This window comes from Kogia breviceps, chromosome 2 (genome assembly GCF_026419965.1).
Source record: "Kogia breviceps isolate mKogBre1 chromosome 2, mKogBre1 haplotype 1, whole genome shotgun sequence".
Classification (NCBI taxonomy): Eukaryota; Metazoa; Chordata; class Mammalia; order Artiodactyla; family Physeteridae; genus Kogia; species Kogia breviceps.
The window spans coordinates 169357145-169371975 of record NC_081311.1 but is presented as its reverse complement, the minus strand read 5'-3'; the positions used below and the strand labels follow the sequence as shown (position 1 = coordinate 169371975).

The following is a 14831-nucleotide window of genomic DNA, read 5'->3' as shown; positions in this document are numbered from 1 at the left end:
CTTAAATCAAGACACAAAGAAGTCAGAAAATTAATGATGAAAACATCTTTGATCATCTTTATAATTCTATAATAATTCTGTTAAATCCCTAAGAAAAGAGGGAAGATTGAGGAAGAACGATAAGGGCCCCAAATTTGGCTATTACACTGGATACTTACCTGTAGTTGTGTGAATATTTTTGGCTGAAATGAAGAAAGTGAGGAGAGCAAGTGCACTGGCTCTGGAGACAAAGAACCCCTTGTCTGATTTGTTTCCACTTTGCTGGAAATTGCTTCTCCTTGTGAATTTCCTAAATTATATAAAAAATAAACTATTAAAACAAAGTAATTTTTATGGCTTCTAGGAAATACTTTATTACAATCCTTACTATCAGAAATGGAATAGGAAATAAGGTCAAAGGTTTGAAAAGGACTTTAAGAAGTTATCTAGTCTACTATTTCCAGAACCTGGTATATCATCAGAATCACTAAACTTTAAAAAATAAGTTCCTAGATTCAACCTCCAGTAATTTTAATTCAGTATATCTAGGAAGGGATGTAAGAAGCTATTTTTTTCCTTAAAAGATTCTATACCTGTAGTCCTAATCTAGTCCATTTTTTTCATGCTATAATGCTGGACCTAAGCTTCTCCAGATGTGGAACACCTATTGAATATCTCAGTTACAAAGACCAAACTTAATTCATCTTTGATAGCCCTAGTGCCTAGGACAATGCCTGGCATAAAACAGTCTTCAATAATAATAGTACTAAATTTCTTTCAATAACTCTTTTTTTTTTTTTTCCCTGTATGCGGGCCTCTCACTGTTGTGGCCTCTCCCGTTGCGGAGCACAAGCTCTGGACGCGCAGGCTCAGCGGCCATGGCTCACGGGCCCAGCCGCTCCGCGGCATGTGGGATCCTCCCTGACCGGGGCACGAACACGTGTCCCCTGCATCGGCAGGCGGACTCTCAACCACTGCACCACCAGGAAAGCCCAATAACTCATTTTTGAATAAATGAAGAAGAGTAAAAATTTTTATTTTCTAAATATCTCAATTTTTAAAGTAATTGCCCTTAGGGAATTTGAGTCCTTCTCATGTAATTCTTATATGTTAACCCAAATATATTCATCTCTTTAAGGTAATCAAAAACCAATTAAAACCAATCATCAACAGCTATTTACTGCTTCCATACTGCATATGGCACCCTTGTAACCGAGTAATTTTAAAAAATGGTCCAGGTGTCAGACAAGGATGGATTTAAGTGCTGGCTTTTCTCTGTAGCCTTCAACATTCTATTTAACTCAGTTTCTAAACTTCAGTTTCCTCATGTGTAAAATCAGGATAATAAGAGAATTTTCCTCAAAGGATTAACAGTACTCTCACATTTCTTGGCTGCTTCATTTCTAACTCTCCCACCTCACTATGCTGCAGTTACCCGCTACTATGATTATACCTGGGACTATTATTCCACATGTAAAATCTCTAATTCAAACATCCTATTCTCTGATCACAACCTCTATTCTTCCAGGGATTTTGCTCAGGTACTCTACTACAATTGTGCTTCAACTTCATGTGAACCTCCAGTTAACTAATTCCTCAGTTTTCTTCAGATCCATCACTGTCTTCCTTAATAAAATTCTCTCCCCATCCAGCTTAGAGTTCTGGGCTTATAATTTTAGTCACTCTCTTGCAAATACCTTAAACTCCATTTCCTCTCTGTCCTTTGGTCATAACGCCCTGGTAAAATCCTAATTCTGGATGAAAATGGCTTCCAGGGCCTATACATGTAAAGCTGAATGTCACTGAAGAAGAAATTCGCTGCCACTACTAATACCAATTCATGATCATCAGCCTCAATAGGACCTTCATGTATATGACAATCTTATAATGTTTCTCTCACTCTATATAAGGGAGGATATTAAATCTCCATTTTCCTCAAATCTTGGTCACCTTTCCTGTGATCTTTTCTCATTCTTAACACTTTTATTTAAAGAGAAAAGAGAAGCTATCAGATAGAAATGTACTCAACTTCCCATCACCAAACCTATCAAGTACCTTCATCTTCATCTATCTCTTCAGGTCTCTCCTGTCCTAACGTACCTTCCTTCAACCCCATACCCCCTTCATAGCAAACTTTTTTTTTTTTTTTGTGGTACTTGGGCCTCTCACTGTTGTGGCCTCTCCCGTTGCAGAGCACAGGCCCTGGACGCGCAGGCTCAGTGGCCATGGTTCCCAGCCGCTCCGCGGCATGTGGGATCCTCCCGCACCGGGGCACGAACCCGTGTCCCCTGCATCGGCAGGCGGACTCTCAACCACTGCACCACCAGGGAAGCCCCATAGCAAACTTTCTGAAGAAGTGGTCCAAACTGTCTCTGCTTCGTTATTCATCTCCCATTCACTCTTCAGCCACACCAATATGGGTTCCTTCCAATCCACCTCATTGAAATGACTCTGGTACTCACACTTTTCCAAACTTGATCTCAGGATCTTTTTCTCTCCCCTGCTACCAATACCCCACTCTTACGCCAGTGTTGCTGAGCTCAGTAAATGCCACTGTCAGTCAGCTGCTCATGCAAGAAACTCAGGAGTCATCCCAGATCATTCCCACTCTTTTACCTCCTACATCTATTTAATCAATAACCAAGGCCTTTGAATGCAATTTTTTAAATAACTCTTAAATCTGCCTAATTCTAGTATAAATGTCACCAACTGTAATCTATACCACTATCACCTTTCACTTGGACAGCTGAAAGGGCCTCCTAAACCTGTTTTGTTTAACCAGTTTTATCTCTAAGCATTGTCTATACTTTACACTAACTTTCTTAAGTTCCTTGGACACAGCAAGCACTTTCTTGCTCAGCCTTCAAACATGCTATTCCTTTGATTGGTAAATTCCTATTCATTCTTCAGTTCTCAGTTTAAAGGTTACTTTCTCAAGTGTCCCTTCCCTACTCTCTAGACTAAGTTGCATGTCTCTATCACCGTTCCCATACAATTTGGCACAATTCTCTCATGGCACTATTCATAAGAGTAATTCATTAGAATATACTGTAGTGCCTTTCTCTCTTACTAAACTTTAAATTCAATGAAGAAACTTACATTTTTTTTAGGCTCAGCATTTATCACACTGAGTTAATATACACAGAACAAATGAATAATTCTAAAGACTGTGAGTTATTTTATAGGCAAAGTGACTCTTAAAGGTTAATAAGCCAAAGAATAAAAAAATTGTACTGTATATAATTATTAATTTATTCTAAAGCATCTATTTAGGTGTTAACTTTTTAGAAGCCATTATGATAAGAACTAGGTATATTAATTTGAATAAAATATGATTCTCAAATCATAATGAAAGATACATATGCATAAACAAAGGATACCATGTTAAATACAGAGATAAATACAAAAGAGTGAATATCCATCTTCACATAGGGAGTGAAGTTAAGAGAGCATTTAAAGCCAAAGAGATTGCTATGTGAATAATGAGAGGAGTTTGCCATGCAGAAGAGGAGAAAAGACATTTCTAGAAGAGACATTTCTAGACAAAGACATTTCTAGAAGAGAGAACAAAAGGGTTGAAATAAGCTTGGAAAATTGAGAGAGCATAGGAGTAAGAACACATGAGAAAAAGAAAACCATACAAAAAAAAACATACCAAAAAAAAAAAAAGAAAGCTGATTATATAAGAGGAAATTTAAATAGCTGGAAGTATTTTGATAAATCCTAACATAGATTCTCTTGTCTCTTTAGGACATGGTTTCCTTATCCATAAATTAGATGAGATAAATTAGATAACATCTTAAATGTCTTCCAATTTTAACACTGTTTGATTTTTATATCTTAAAAGTATTCAAGATAACCTACCTTCTGCAAGTGTAACTGTCACAGTCTCTCTGAGAATATTCCCACTATCTGTAGTCCATTGAAGCTGAAATGGGAACATTTACTTCAGTAAAAAGAACAAAGCATTTATTTTGAAAACTATTTTAAAACAGCAATGCAACTGTCATATCTTATTCAGTCATAGTATAAATGTGCTTTATTCTGTAATCACTCTCTTTATTTGTTCACATTCTCAAAGCATTAAGTATATTTAACTATGCAAATAAATTAGCTTCCTAAGGTCAGATAGCAAGAATTTGGATAGCAAGTGTAGATGGCAAAGACTACTGCTAACCAAATCTGTTTTAGTTCCTGAATTTTGGATAGTGAATAACTAAGAGTTTGGACAGAAAAGAATAGTAGCTCTAGCTTAAAAAAATCTCAATCTATTCAGTTACTGAATTTAGAGAGTAAAAATGTATAGAGAAAAGGATACTGCTACTTGAGATTTTAATGCCAAAATCACTGCTTGTATTACAATTAGCAGTTCCTGGGTAACTACATTAATCTCTTCAGATTAGGCAAAATTTTCATAGAAATGGCCACTTTTCTGGAGAAAGCTACAGTATCACAGTATGAGGTAAACTTTATATCCATAGATGGCATATAGAACCAACATCATCACTTTGTGTATTCAAGTCTCAACTATTCTATTTAAACTTGCTTCTATTTAAATTTTAAAAAGAGGTGTAGATATACACAGTATGTACTCAATAAATATCTGTTAAATGAATAAGATATACTTTTTACAGAGATAATATGTGTTGATTTTTAAGTGAAGATTACTATTGTTATATAGTCAGGGTTGGAAATTCGCTGATATTTCTTCTTGTGAGAGTAATAAAAAATATTTTAGTCAAATCATCATCTGAGAGTTCATAGTGTTCACATTTTGAGAAAAGGATACTACCATTTTTCCTTACATCACAGTTACTTATATGGCCTAATAGCAATCACGCATCAGCTGAAAAAGACTACTGTAATAAAACAAGGAATTACAGTTGTAATCATACCGTTGCTGGAATAATCTCTGAGTTATATACATTATCTCCATTTCTCAAGGATTTCTGTACCTCATGGATGTGATTTTTTATATCATTTACAGTTGGAAAAAAGGATAAATTATGTCTTTCAGGTACCTCATCAGGTTTGAACAGTTCCCTTTCCACAAATTTTCTATGGAGAATATAAAATAGAATAAAAACATAAACAATCTAGCAATCTAATTCAGATCAAATGACAAAGGTTCTCTTTTAGTATAAACTTCTGTAAAGTATGGTTTACAGCTTTGTAAGTAATTTATATTTTTCTACTTTTTTCCCATACATTAAGTCATGGAATTCATGCAGATTAAAGAAATGTAATATTTTCATTGGTTAAACACCTATATATCTTAGAATGAGCTTTGATATTTCTATGAATTTAACGAAATCACTATTTTCAATATAAATATAATATGTTTTTGAATGCCAGGCACTGTACTGAACACTTCACATCTAGTATCTCCTTTAACCCATACTATAATCCTGTGAGGTAGGTATAATTATCATTCCCACTTTACAGATGCGAGAACTGAGGGCTGCAGAAGTTAAGTATTGCGTTGGCCAAAAAGTTCGTTCGGGTTTTTCGTAAGCTGTTAGGGAAAAATCCGAATTAACTTTTTGGCCAACCCAAACATTTTCCCAATGTTATACACCTAGCTAGTAAGTAAGAGAGACTGGGCCTATACCAAAGTTATACATATAAATATCATGTTTCATTGCTTTTAAAAGTCATCAATTAATATATGAAATATATCTGCTCAAATTTTACAAGCAGACAGATGAGAAGATAGAAATAAAAGGCAGCATTGCCATATGACGGTTATAAAAAATAAAGATATAAAAGAAATGATAAAATTCAATATATATATTCTTTGTGCATTATGTTCAGTAGACCATATTGAAGAGCTGTATCATACCTCTGTTTTTACAATATAGGTTTAGTAAAATAGTGGATGGCTTACCAAACCTTGGCTCTGTTCTAAGAATGCCCCAATGAAAATAAACATAAAATGTCTAAGAAAGCTGCTAAATAGAAAAGTCATGTATTAATTAAGAAATAATCCTGGGAAATACTCATTGTGTTGTTCAGATCAGACTACACAATAACCAGAAGGAATAAGGTCAGTTAAGTAGCAGAAATCATGCTGGAGAGCACGGGCTGCAGAGTCAGACCTAGAATTCAGTTCTGCCTGTATATCTTTAACCACCCCGAGTCTCCATTTCCTCATTTGCATAATGAGGATAAATATACAAACTTCATGAATCATAAGAATAAATGAGATCATGCCTATAAGTGCTTAGCACAATAGCTGGCACATACATACTAAGTGCCACATAATAATAATAATTATTACTATATCCTGAGTATCAATAAAATTAGACCAGAGTACTATCTATAAAATTTCATTAAACAAAAAAACTATACACATTCGTTTGTTGTAATAAAATTTAATTGCATTTCAAATAGGTTAAAACAAGTATCTTGGCCCACGTTTTAAAATCTTTTCTACAAATATTTTTTCTGTAAAGGTATTTGGTACATAATTCAATGTATATATCATTTAGAACTAGTCCAATTTGCCAAATGTGAATATGGAATACCTCAAATGAGTAATTCGAATCATTACTTATGGCTTGCCAGGCATCTGCAGAAAAATGATCAGTTCATAAATCAGATTATTTTAATCAATTAATAAACTATATTCCTTATCTACTCTGATAGCATATATCCTGGAAAATGTCTATAATGTTAAGTATATTATTTAAACCAACAAACAAATGTAAAATGAAAAAGAGCAATTTGTTTCTACTGTACCTTAGCTGTTTCCTTACTGCATACACTTGTTGTATTCCCTGTGATACTAATTCTTGAATTTTATGTGCTACTTGAGGATGTAGACGTGAAGGTAATGTACAGTTCTCATCTCTAACTGCAGTTTCCTCTTCTTCAAGAGAAGACATAGGAAAAGGGGAAGGTGACAAAGGGAGGCAGGGAGTCTCTAATTCGTGATACTGATGAGCTTGCTGCGTAGGTAACTGTACATACCACCTGACAAGAAAAAATATTTAAAATTATATTACTAGACAAAGGCAAGAATCAGGGCTTCCCTGGTGGTGCAGTGGTTGAGAATCTGCCTGCCAATGCAGGGGACACGGGTTCGAGCCCTGGTCTGGGAAGATCCCACATGCCACAGAGCAACTAGGCCCATGAGCCACAACTACTGAGCCTGCGCGTCTGGAGCCTGTGCTCCGCAACAACAGAGGCTGCGATAGTGAGAGGCCCGCGCACCGCGATGAAGAGTGGACCCTGCTTGCCGCAACTAGAGAAAGCCCTCGCACAGAAACGAAGACCCAACACGGCCAAAAATAAATAAATTTTTTTAAAAAGGCAAGAATCATAGTTACTTATGTTAATACTCATCAGGAGAAGGAATCATCTTTTAAGAAAAATTATGTGATTATATGATATTAAATAAATATAAATTTAAAATTTTTAAGTAAATTATATAAAAATAAATATAAATAAAAGTTAAAATGTTCTCTCTTAACTCTTCTAAGATTGGCTTTATACCTAATTAAGTAAAAATCTTTATAAACCTTTATAGACTTTCACTATGTCCTTAAAGTTAAGGAGGGTGCAAGATTTAGGTATACATGAAAATGGTATTTTAAATTTCATATTAAGTAAATTTTACCTCAAAATAATGAGATTTTAAAATCATCTTTTGAATTGTGTATTTTCCCATTCTTCTACCATTTTGTTCCCAAATTACAATTCTGTGTTGTATGTATAATCGTCCTAACCAAAGAGTGGATATAATTTAGTGCCTACGAAGACTGAGCTATGTGAGAGAATCTTCTCAGACAAGAACTCAACATACTGCCCCCATAGCACTCCAGCTCCTTTTGCCCCAATGAGCAAGAGAATCAACTAAAAGGTGAACACAGATTTCTTACAGCCATGCAGTAAAACAGATTCTAGGAAAATGAACTGATCTGATAAGATACAGTTTAAATAAATATCTTTATACAAAATGCTTGCACTGTCTGATATTGCATGAAACGGAGTCTACTTAAAAATTATACAAAATGTTCTCCAAACTGAAGTCTAATTATTGATTGTATTTATTTTTCATGTATCTGAAACTTTTTCTAAAGATCACATAAAAACTATATTCCATACACTTAACCCCCTTATAAATTCTTCACCTGGACCAGCACATAAAGAAAAGTAAGAAAGAAAGCTAATATTTCTTATTTAAAACCTGAAGCATAAAAGATATAAAATGGAATTTTATATAGGGCTTAGAATTCATATATGGTTGCCATAAGTAATCAAAGATGGGTTTAAAAAATATATGTAGGTGACTGCAAGTTCAGTTCCTAATAAGTATCTGAAAAAAGGTACTAAATATATAATAAAATGTGTTGCTAAATATGTATTTATCATTTGGGGAAACAACTTCCACATGGTATAAAGAATTCTTTGGTTAAAATTATCCACATTTAGATGATAAACTCAATGGCTTATACAGTGGCAAATCATTTTAATATCTAGGGAGCAACTAATAAGACATCTATCTACCTTATAAAAACCATTTCTTAATGAAATAATTGGAAAACATAATATAATTTCTCTTATTACAGAATTCTTCCAAATGGAGGGAATTTGTAAAACAAAAGAACAATATAAATGTCATACCTAAGAACACCACCAGCATCTACCAAGTTCTTCTTTAGCATGTTAAAGGCTTTTTCCTGCTCCATTCGGATTATTTTCCTGTCAATTTTGGGGTCTGTAGGAACTCTATATTCAGGAAATTTCTGTACCTTTTTAATGTAAATCCTTTTTATAAGAAAAAGAAGAATTTTTTTCATTATACTATAACCTCAAGACTAACTTATCAACCACAAGTTTACTTTAGTGTTAAAGTTTAGAGAAAATTCTATTAATCTAGAAAGCATTCAGATAATTATGTGAAAGATATGCCATATTTTCAGTGTGTAATATTCAGCAAGTTAACAATAATCATTACTTTAGTAAAAATGTCTAAATATTATGAATATTAACTTTTTTTTTCTGGATCTGTCTCTTCTACATTCTCCCTGAAGCTGTAAACGCCTCACACCTGGATTACTTTAATACCCGCCACCTTCTGGAGCCTCTAGGCCTCCAGTCTTCCATTTCTTAAATCCACTAGAGGTATCAATGCCACAATAATTCTTTGCATTTGTACTTCTCTGTTGAAGAATCTATCTGTTCTTTAATCAAGCACAAATTTCTTAGCAGCATTCAAGGCGTTCTATATGATTCTAATTTATTTACCCATCTTTTCATCACTTCAAATATAAAATTGTTTTTCCTGTGTTTATTATCTCAATGTTCCTTCCTCCTCTGATACCAAATACACAATCATACTATATCTTTCTTTATATCATTCTCCTACCCTACCATATCTTCCTTCTAATTCTCTACCTACCAAATTCAATCTAAACTTCAGTATCCAGGTTAAGTTCCATTTTCTTTCCTGTTAATGAGTTTGCTAGGATATATTCCTTCTCTGAAGACAGTTAGCTAATCCACACATTTAACATTATATACAATACTATTATGTTCTCTTATAGTTTGCTGCTTCCTGATCTACCCCAACAATATTTTAAGTTTCCCATGATTAAGTAAAATCATATACCTCTTTTAGTCTCCTCTCCTTCCCATGGCACCCAATGTTGTTTCTGGGCACAGAGCATATACGCAAAAAGTACTTATAGAATGATAGAGAATAAAATTATCTCTTCACGTATAGATATTTTCTCCCAAGTTATATCTAAAGTTCTACATTGCTCATATTTAAAAGCAATGTTTTGTTTAATGGTCTATACTGCTTATATTTAAAAGCAAAGTTTTGTTTAATGGTCAGGTTTAAATATTGTCTAAAGTTAACATTATCAGATTAAACATGAAAAGCCTTCTTAACTGACTTTATAAACTTCTTGAGAGGGCTTCCCTGGTGGTGCAGTGGTTGAGAGTCCGCCTGCCGATGCAGGGGACACGGGTTCGTGCCCTGGTCCGGGAAGATCCCACATGCCGTGGAGTGGCTAGGCCCATGAGTCATGGCCGCTGAGCCTGCGCGTCCGGAGCCTGTGCTCCGCAACGGGAGAGGCCACAACAGTGAGGCCCGCGTACCACAAAAAAAAAAAAAAAGGTGCACCAAAAAAGATTTTTGAAATGTTCTTTACTAATAATTCTTTTTTCACACATTGTTAGTGTTTCAAATCATAAGATAAATTTTTTTTTTTTTTTTTTTTTTGTACGCAGGCCTCTCACTGCTGTGGGCTCTCCCATTGTGGAGCACAGGCTCCGGACGCACAGGCTCAGTGGCCATGGCTCACGGGCCCAGCCTCTCCGCGGCATGTGGGATCTTCCCGGACCGGGGCACGAACCCGTGTCTCCTGCATCGGCAGGTGAACTCTCAACCACTGCACCACCAGGGATGCCCTTTGGTGCATATTTTTCATTCTCAGCCAGAGCAATGACTACTCAGTAGTCCTATTCTACCTAAAACTTACTGTGTTGGTCTTCTACATTGCTGGTATGAATATAATTGGTAAAATCACTCTACAAAGCAACTCTGCAACACCTGTCAACATTTAAAAATAATACAACACTTGCCCTAGCAATTTCATTTCAAGGAATTTATTTCGTCAATATACTTACACAAGTGTACAAAGAGGTACAATGTTATTTGCTGCAGTTTTGTATATAATAATAAAGAATATTTTCCAGAGCCTATATGTCCACTGTTGGAGGACTAATTAAGTAAATGATAATTCATCTATAAATGGAATATTATATGGCTATTAAAAAGGAACCATGAAAATAACATAATTTATATGTCAATTTTATCTCACTTTTAAAAATCAGTTGATCTATCAATAAAAAGAATTGGTTCATTTAAATACAGACATGGAGCCAACTTTGAGATATACTGGGAATGAAAAAAAAATAGAGTAAAACAAGGTCCTACTGTATAGCACAGGGAACTATATCAATATCCTGTGATAAACCATAATGGAAAAGAATATGAAGAAGAATATACGTATAACTGAATCACTTTGCTGTACAGCAGAAATTAACACAACATTGTAAATCAACTATACTTCAATAAAAAAATTTTTTAATGTAGAGTAGTATATACCTCTACATTCACACTAGTATGAAGCATAATATCTGTGCAGCAAATAACTACAATAAGCATTCAGAATGGAAATATATCAATGTGAATTCATAGCCGGAAAGAAGGTATGCTACTACCCAAATTTAAGGAAAGAAAATATTAGTAATCTTTACTGAGATCTTCAACATTTATGATGGTAGAGTATATACCTATATGCATATACACAGAATATCTTTGCAAGGTTACTCAAGAAACTGGTAAGAGCTGTTGCCTTAAAGTGGGACATAGGAAGCAAGGGTAAGAGGAAACAGATTTCACTGTATGCTTTTGGCACTGCTTAAACTTAATAAAAATGTGCATATTAGCTATTCAAAAATAAGTACTTAATAAAAAAGAAATAAAAGAAAATAAAGCTTACCGGGCTGGACAAGTAGCTTTGTAGAGCTGACAAGACCTGCTTTCCTGCTCACTGATCTTTTTTAACTGGAAACCTTTTCTTCTTGGCCCATACTGACACTCCATTACCACAGCTCTACTCCCTGTGGGCCAAAACCAACTATTGATATTTAATTCAAGTATCCATCTGTTCTGGATACTAGATTAAAAATAACTTGGTGGTGGCAATGACAAAATCTATACTTCCAATTATACAACCTTAAGGAAAGAAAACATCAGTAAGACTTACTAAGATGTACAAACACATAAATTTAAAAGTTTATTGTAATAGTTACCAAATGTACTGCATTACGGTAAGGAAATTAGCAAATACCACATTTACTGACTGTCAACTGGTATTTACATATATATGGTTTTTAATAATAAAATTTACTACTTTATAAGTAGAAATTAGCAAATGCTACATTTGTTAGTGAATATTAATATCATTTAAAATTTTATTTCCTTTTATAATTACTTATTTCCTTATTTCTATTTGAGCTGTTAGAATAATGTGATTACCAGCCTGTAAGATGGGTCCCAAGGATCCCTGCCTCTTAGTACTCATGTCCTTGGTAATCCCCTCCCCTTGAGCATGACCTAGACTTACTAACTTACTTCTACTGAACATGGCAGAAGTGGCAGGATGTTATTTTTGATATTAGGTTATAAAAAGACTGTGACTTATATCTTGGGTACTTTCTTGCTCTTGCTCGGATTGCTCTCTCCAGGTGAAATCAGATATCATGTGGTGAGACAGCTCTGTGAAGAGGCCCACCTGGCAAGGAATAAGGCCTGCCAACAGCCACATGAGTGAGCGTGGAAGCATATTCTCCCCCAGTCAAGTCCTGAGACGACGGCAGATCCAGCCAACATCTTAATTGCAGTCTTGTGAGAGAACCTGAGGCAGAACCACCTTGTTAAGCTGCTCTTGGACTCCTGACCCATAGAAACTGTGAGACAATAAATGTTTGTTGTTTTCAACCACCACATTTGGGGTAATTTGTTACAGTTCCATAGATAACACAAATAAGCAGCTGTGAAAACTATACAATTTAAGATTTTAAGTTGGATATCCTAATCTATGTAGGATACAGCAAACTTTTCAAATATAAAACTCAAAACCCCAGGGACTTCCCTGATGGCCCAGTGATAGAATCCACCTTCCAATGCAGAGGACACAGGTTTGATCACTGGTTGGGGAACTAAGATCCCACATGTCACAGGGCAAGCAACGACAGAGCCCACACACTCTAGAGCCCACGCGTCACAACCAGAGAGCCCACAAGCCGCAAGCACTGAGCCTACACACTCTAGAGCCTGCACGGCACAACTAGAGAGAAGCCCACATGCCGCAACGAAGAGCCCACGTGCCACAAGAAAGATCCCGCGTGCCACAACTAAGACCCAATGCAGCCAAATGAATAAATATATATATATATTTCTAAAACCCCCGAAAAACACCAATCATGAATAAAAATGTTCATAAGGCTGATAACTAACTTCTTCTAAATGATGGTAAAAGGAAAATCAGTTTGAGAAACAGTATTTTATAATACATAAAACAAAGAATTAATATGCAGAATATAAAGAACCATAAATAATTTAAAAATAAAAACTAACTACCAAACAGAAAAATGGGCAAAGACTATGAACAGGTAATTCAGAAAGAAAACAAAAGGATATTAAATAAACAATAAAAAGACGCTCAACTTCACTAGTTAACAGGGAAATGCAAATTGAAACAATACTAAGGACTTCACTGGTGGCACACTGGTTAAGAGTCCGCCTGCCAATGCAGGAGACACAGGTTTGAGTCCTGGTCCGGGAAGATCCCATATGCCGTGGAGCAACTAAAGCCCGTGCGCCACAACTACTGAGCCTGCACTCTAGAGGCCACGAGCCACAACTACTGAGCCCGCGTTACCACAACTACTGAAGCCTGCACGCCTAGAGCCCATGCTCTGCAACAAGAGAAGCCACCGCAATGAGAAGCCCACTCACTGCAACGAAGAGTAGCCCCCGCTCGCCACAACTATAGAAAGCCCATGTGCAGCAACGAAGACTCAACGCAGCCAAAAATTAATTAATTAATTAATTTTAAAAAATAAAACAATAGTAAGATACTCTCTCACTCTTCAAACTGGTAAACATAAAAAATTTGACAATGCTCTAAAACAACTGAATCCACTGATCAATCTTACAGTTAAAAATGCTACATAGGTAGTGATAAGAAGTACACAGCACACCTATGAAGTATTCTCGCAAAATACTTTAATCAAGATTAAATCTTCATTTAATCAAACTCATACATCTAACAGATTACAGGAAATACAGGAGATAAAAGAACATGTTAAAAAACACCAGAGATAGAATCAGCAAAATCCTGAATATGGCAAAGTGTACAGGACAAACTACCTGGGGGAAAAGAGGAGAGAAATTTTTAGATGAGAAGAAACTTAACCAAATTTGATCCATTAACTTGGTTTGCATGTGAATTTATACAGACCTCTGCAAAAAGAATTATGGTAAGCGGAGAAATGTCAACAATGGATAACTTATGATATTAAGAAATTACTGTTCGGACTTCTTTGGTGGTCCAGTGGTTAAGACTCCACGCTTCCACTGCAGGGGGCACTGGGGAACTAAGACCCCACATGCCACGCAGCATGGCCAAAAAATTAAAACATTTAAAAAAAAAGCAATTACTGTTAATTTATTTAAGTGGGATAATGGGCTATCCTTATATTTCAGATATATACTTTAATACCTATTATATACTTCAGTAATTATAGATGAAATGATATCTGGAATTTCCTGAAGAAGTGGGTAGGGGTATAAACGACGCAAGATTGACCACATGGTGATACTTGTTGAAGCTGGATGATGCATACACGGAGTTATGAGATTTCATACATTATTACCTCTACTTTGATATGCATATGAAAATTCCCGTAGCATAAAGATTTTTTAAAATCTGACAATGTCAAATCATAGAATGAATGTGGGAAAGGGAAATTTTCATACATTGCTGAAAGGACTAAAAATTGATACAGGGCTTCCCTGGTGGCACAGTGGTTGAGAGTCCGCCTGCTGATGCAGGGGACACGGGTTCGTGCCCCGGTCCGGGAGGATCCCACCTGCTGCGGAGCGGCTGGGCCCGTGAGCCATGGCCACTGAGGCTGTGCATCCGGAGCCTGTGCTCCGCAACTGGAGAGGCCATAGCAGTGAGAGGCCCGCGTACCGCAAAAAAAAAAAAAAAAAAAAAAACCCGCAAAATTGATACATGTTGTCAATCCCTCACGTATGATTCTCA

The 14831-nt window shown here is 35.7% G+C and overlaps 1 protein-coding gene across 7 annotated transcripts in view; it reads right to left on the bottom strand.

Annotated features, from left to right (window-relative positions):
* CARF (calcium responsive transcription factor) overlaps positions 1-14831 on the bottom strand; it is a 53270-nt gene that overhangs the window by 7334 nt on the left and 31105 nt on the right. For 5 of the 7 annotated variants that reach the window (XR_010839178.1, XR_010839179.1, XR_010839177.1 and 2 more), the window contains 6 exons: positions 11499-11619; positions 8608-8751; positions 6721-6954; positions 4875-5037; positions 3844-3907; positions 159-289 (listed from right to left, as the gene is read on the bottom strand). Coding sequence is in view for 1 of the 7 variants with exons in the window: in XM_067026600.1 (XP_066882701.1) it covers positions 159-289; positions 3844-3907; positions 4875-5037; positions 6721-6954; positions 8608-8751; positions 11499-11619 (857 nt within the window). In the remaining 6 variants the exon portion in view is untranslated. Of the gene's footprint in view, positions 1-158; positions 290-3843; positions 3908-4874; positions 5038-6720; positions 6955-8607; positions 8752-11498; positions 11637-12293; positions 12525-14831 lie in introns of those variants that run through there. The other 2 variants (XR_010839180.1, XR_009333946.2) reach the window with 2 other exon arrangements.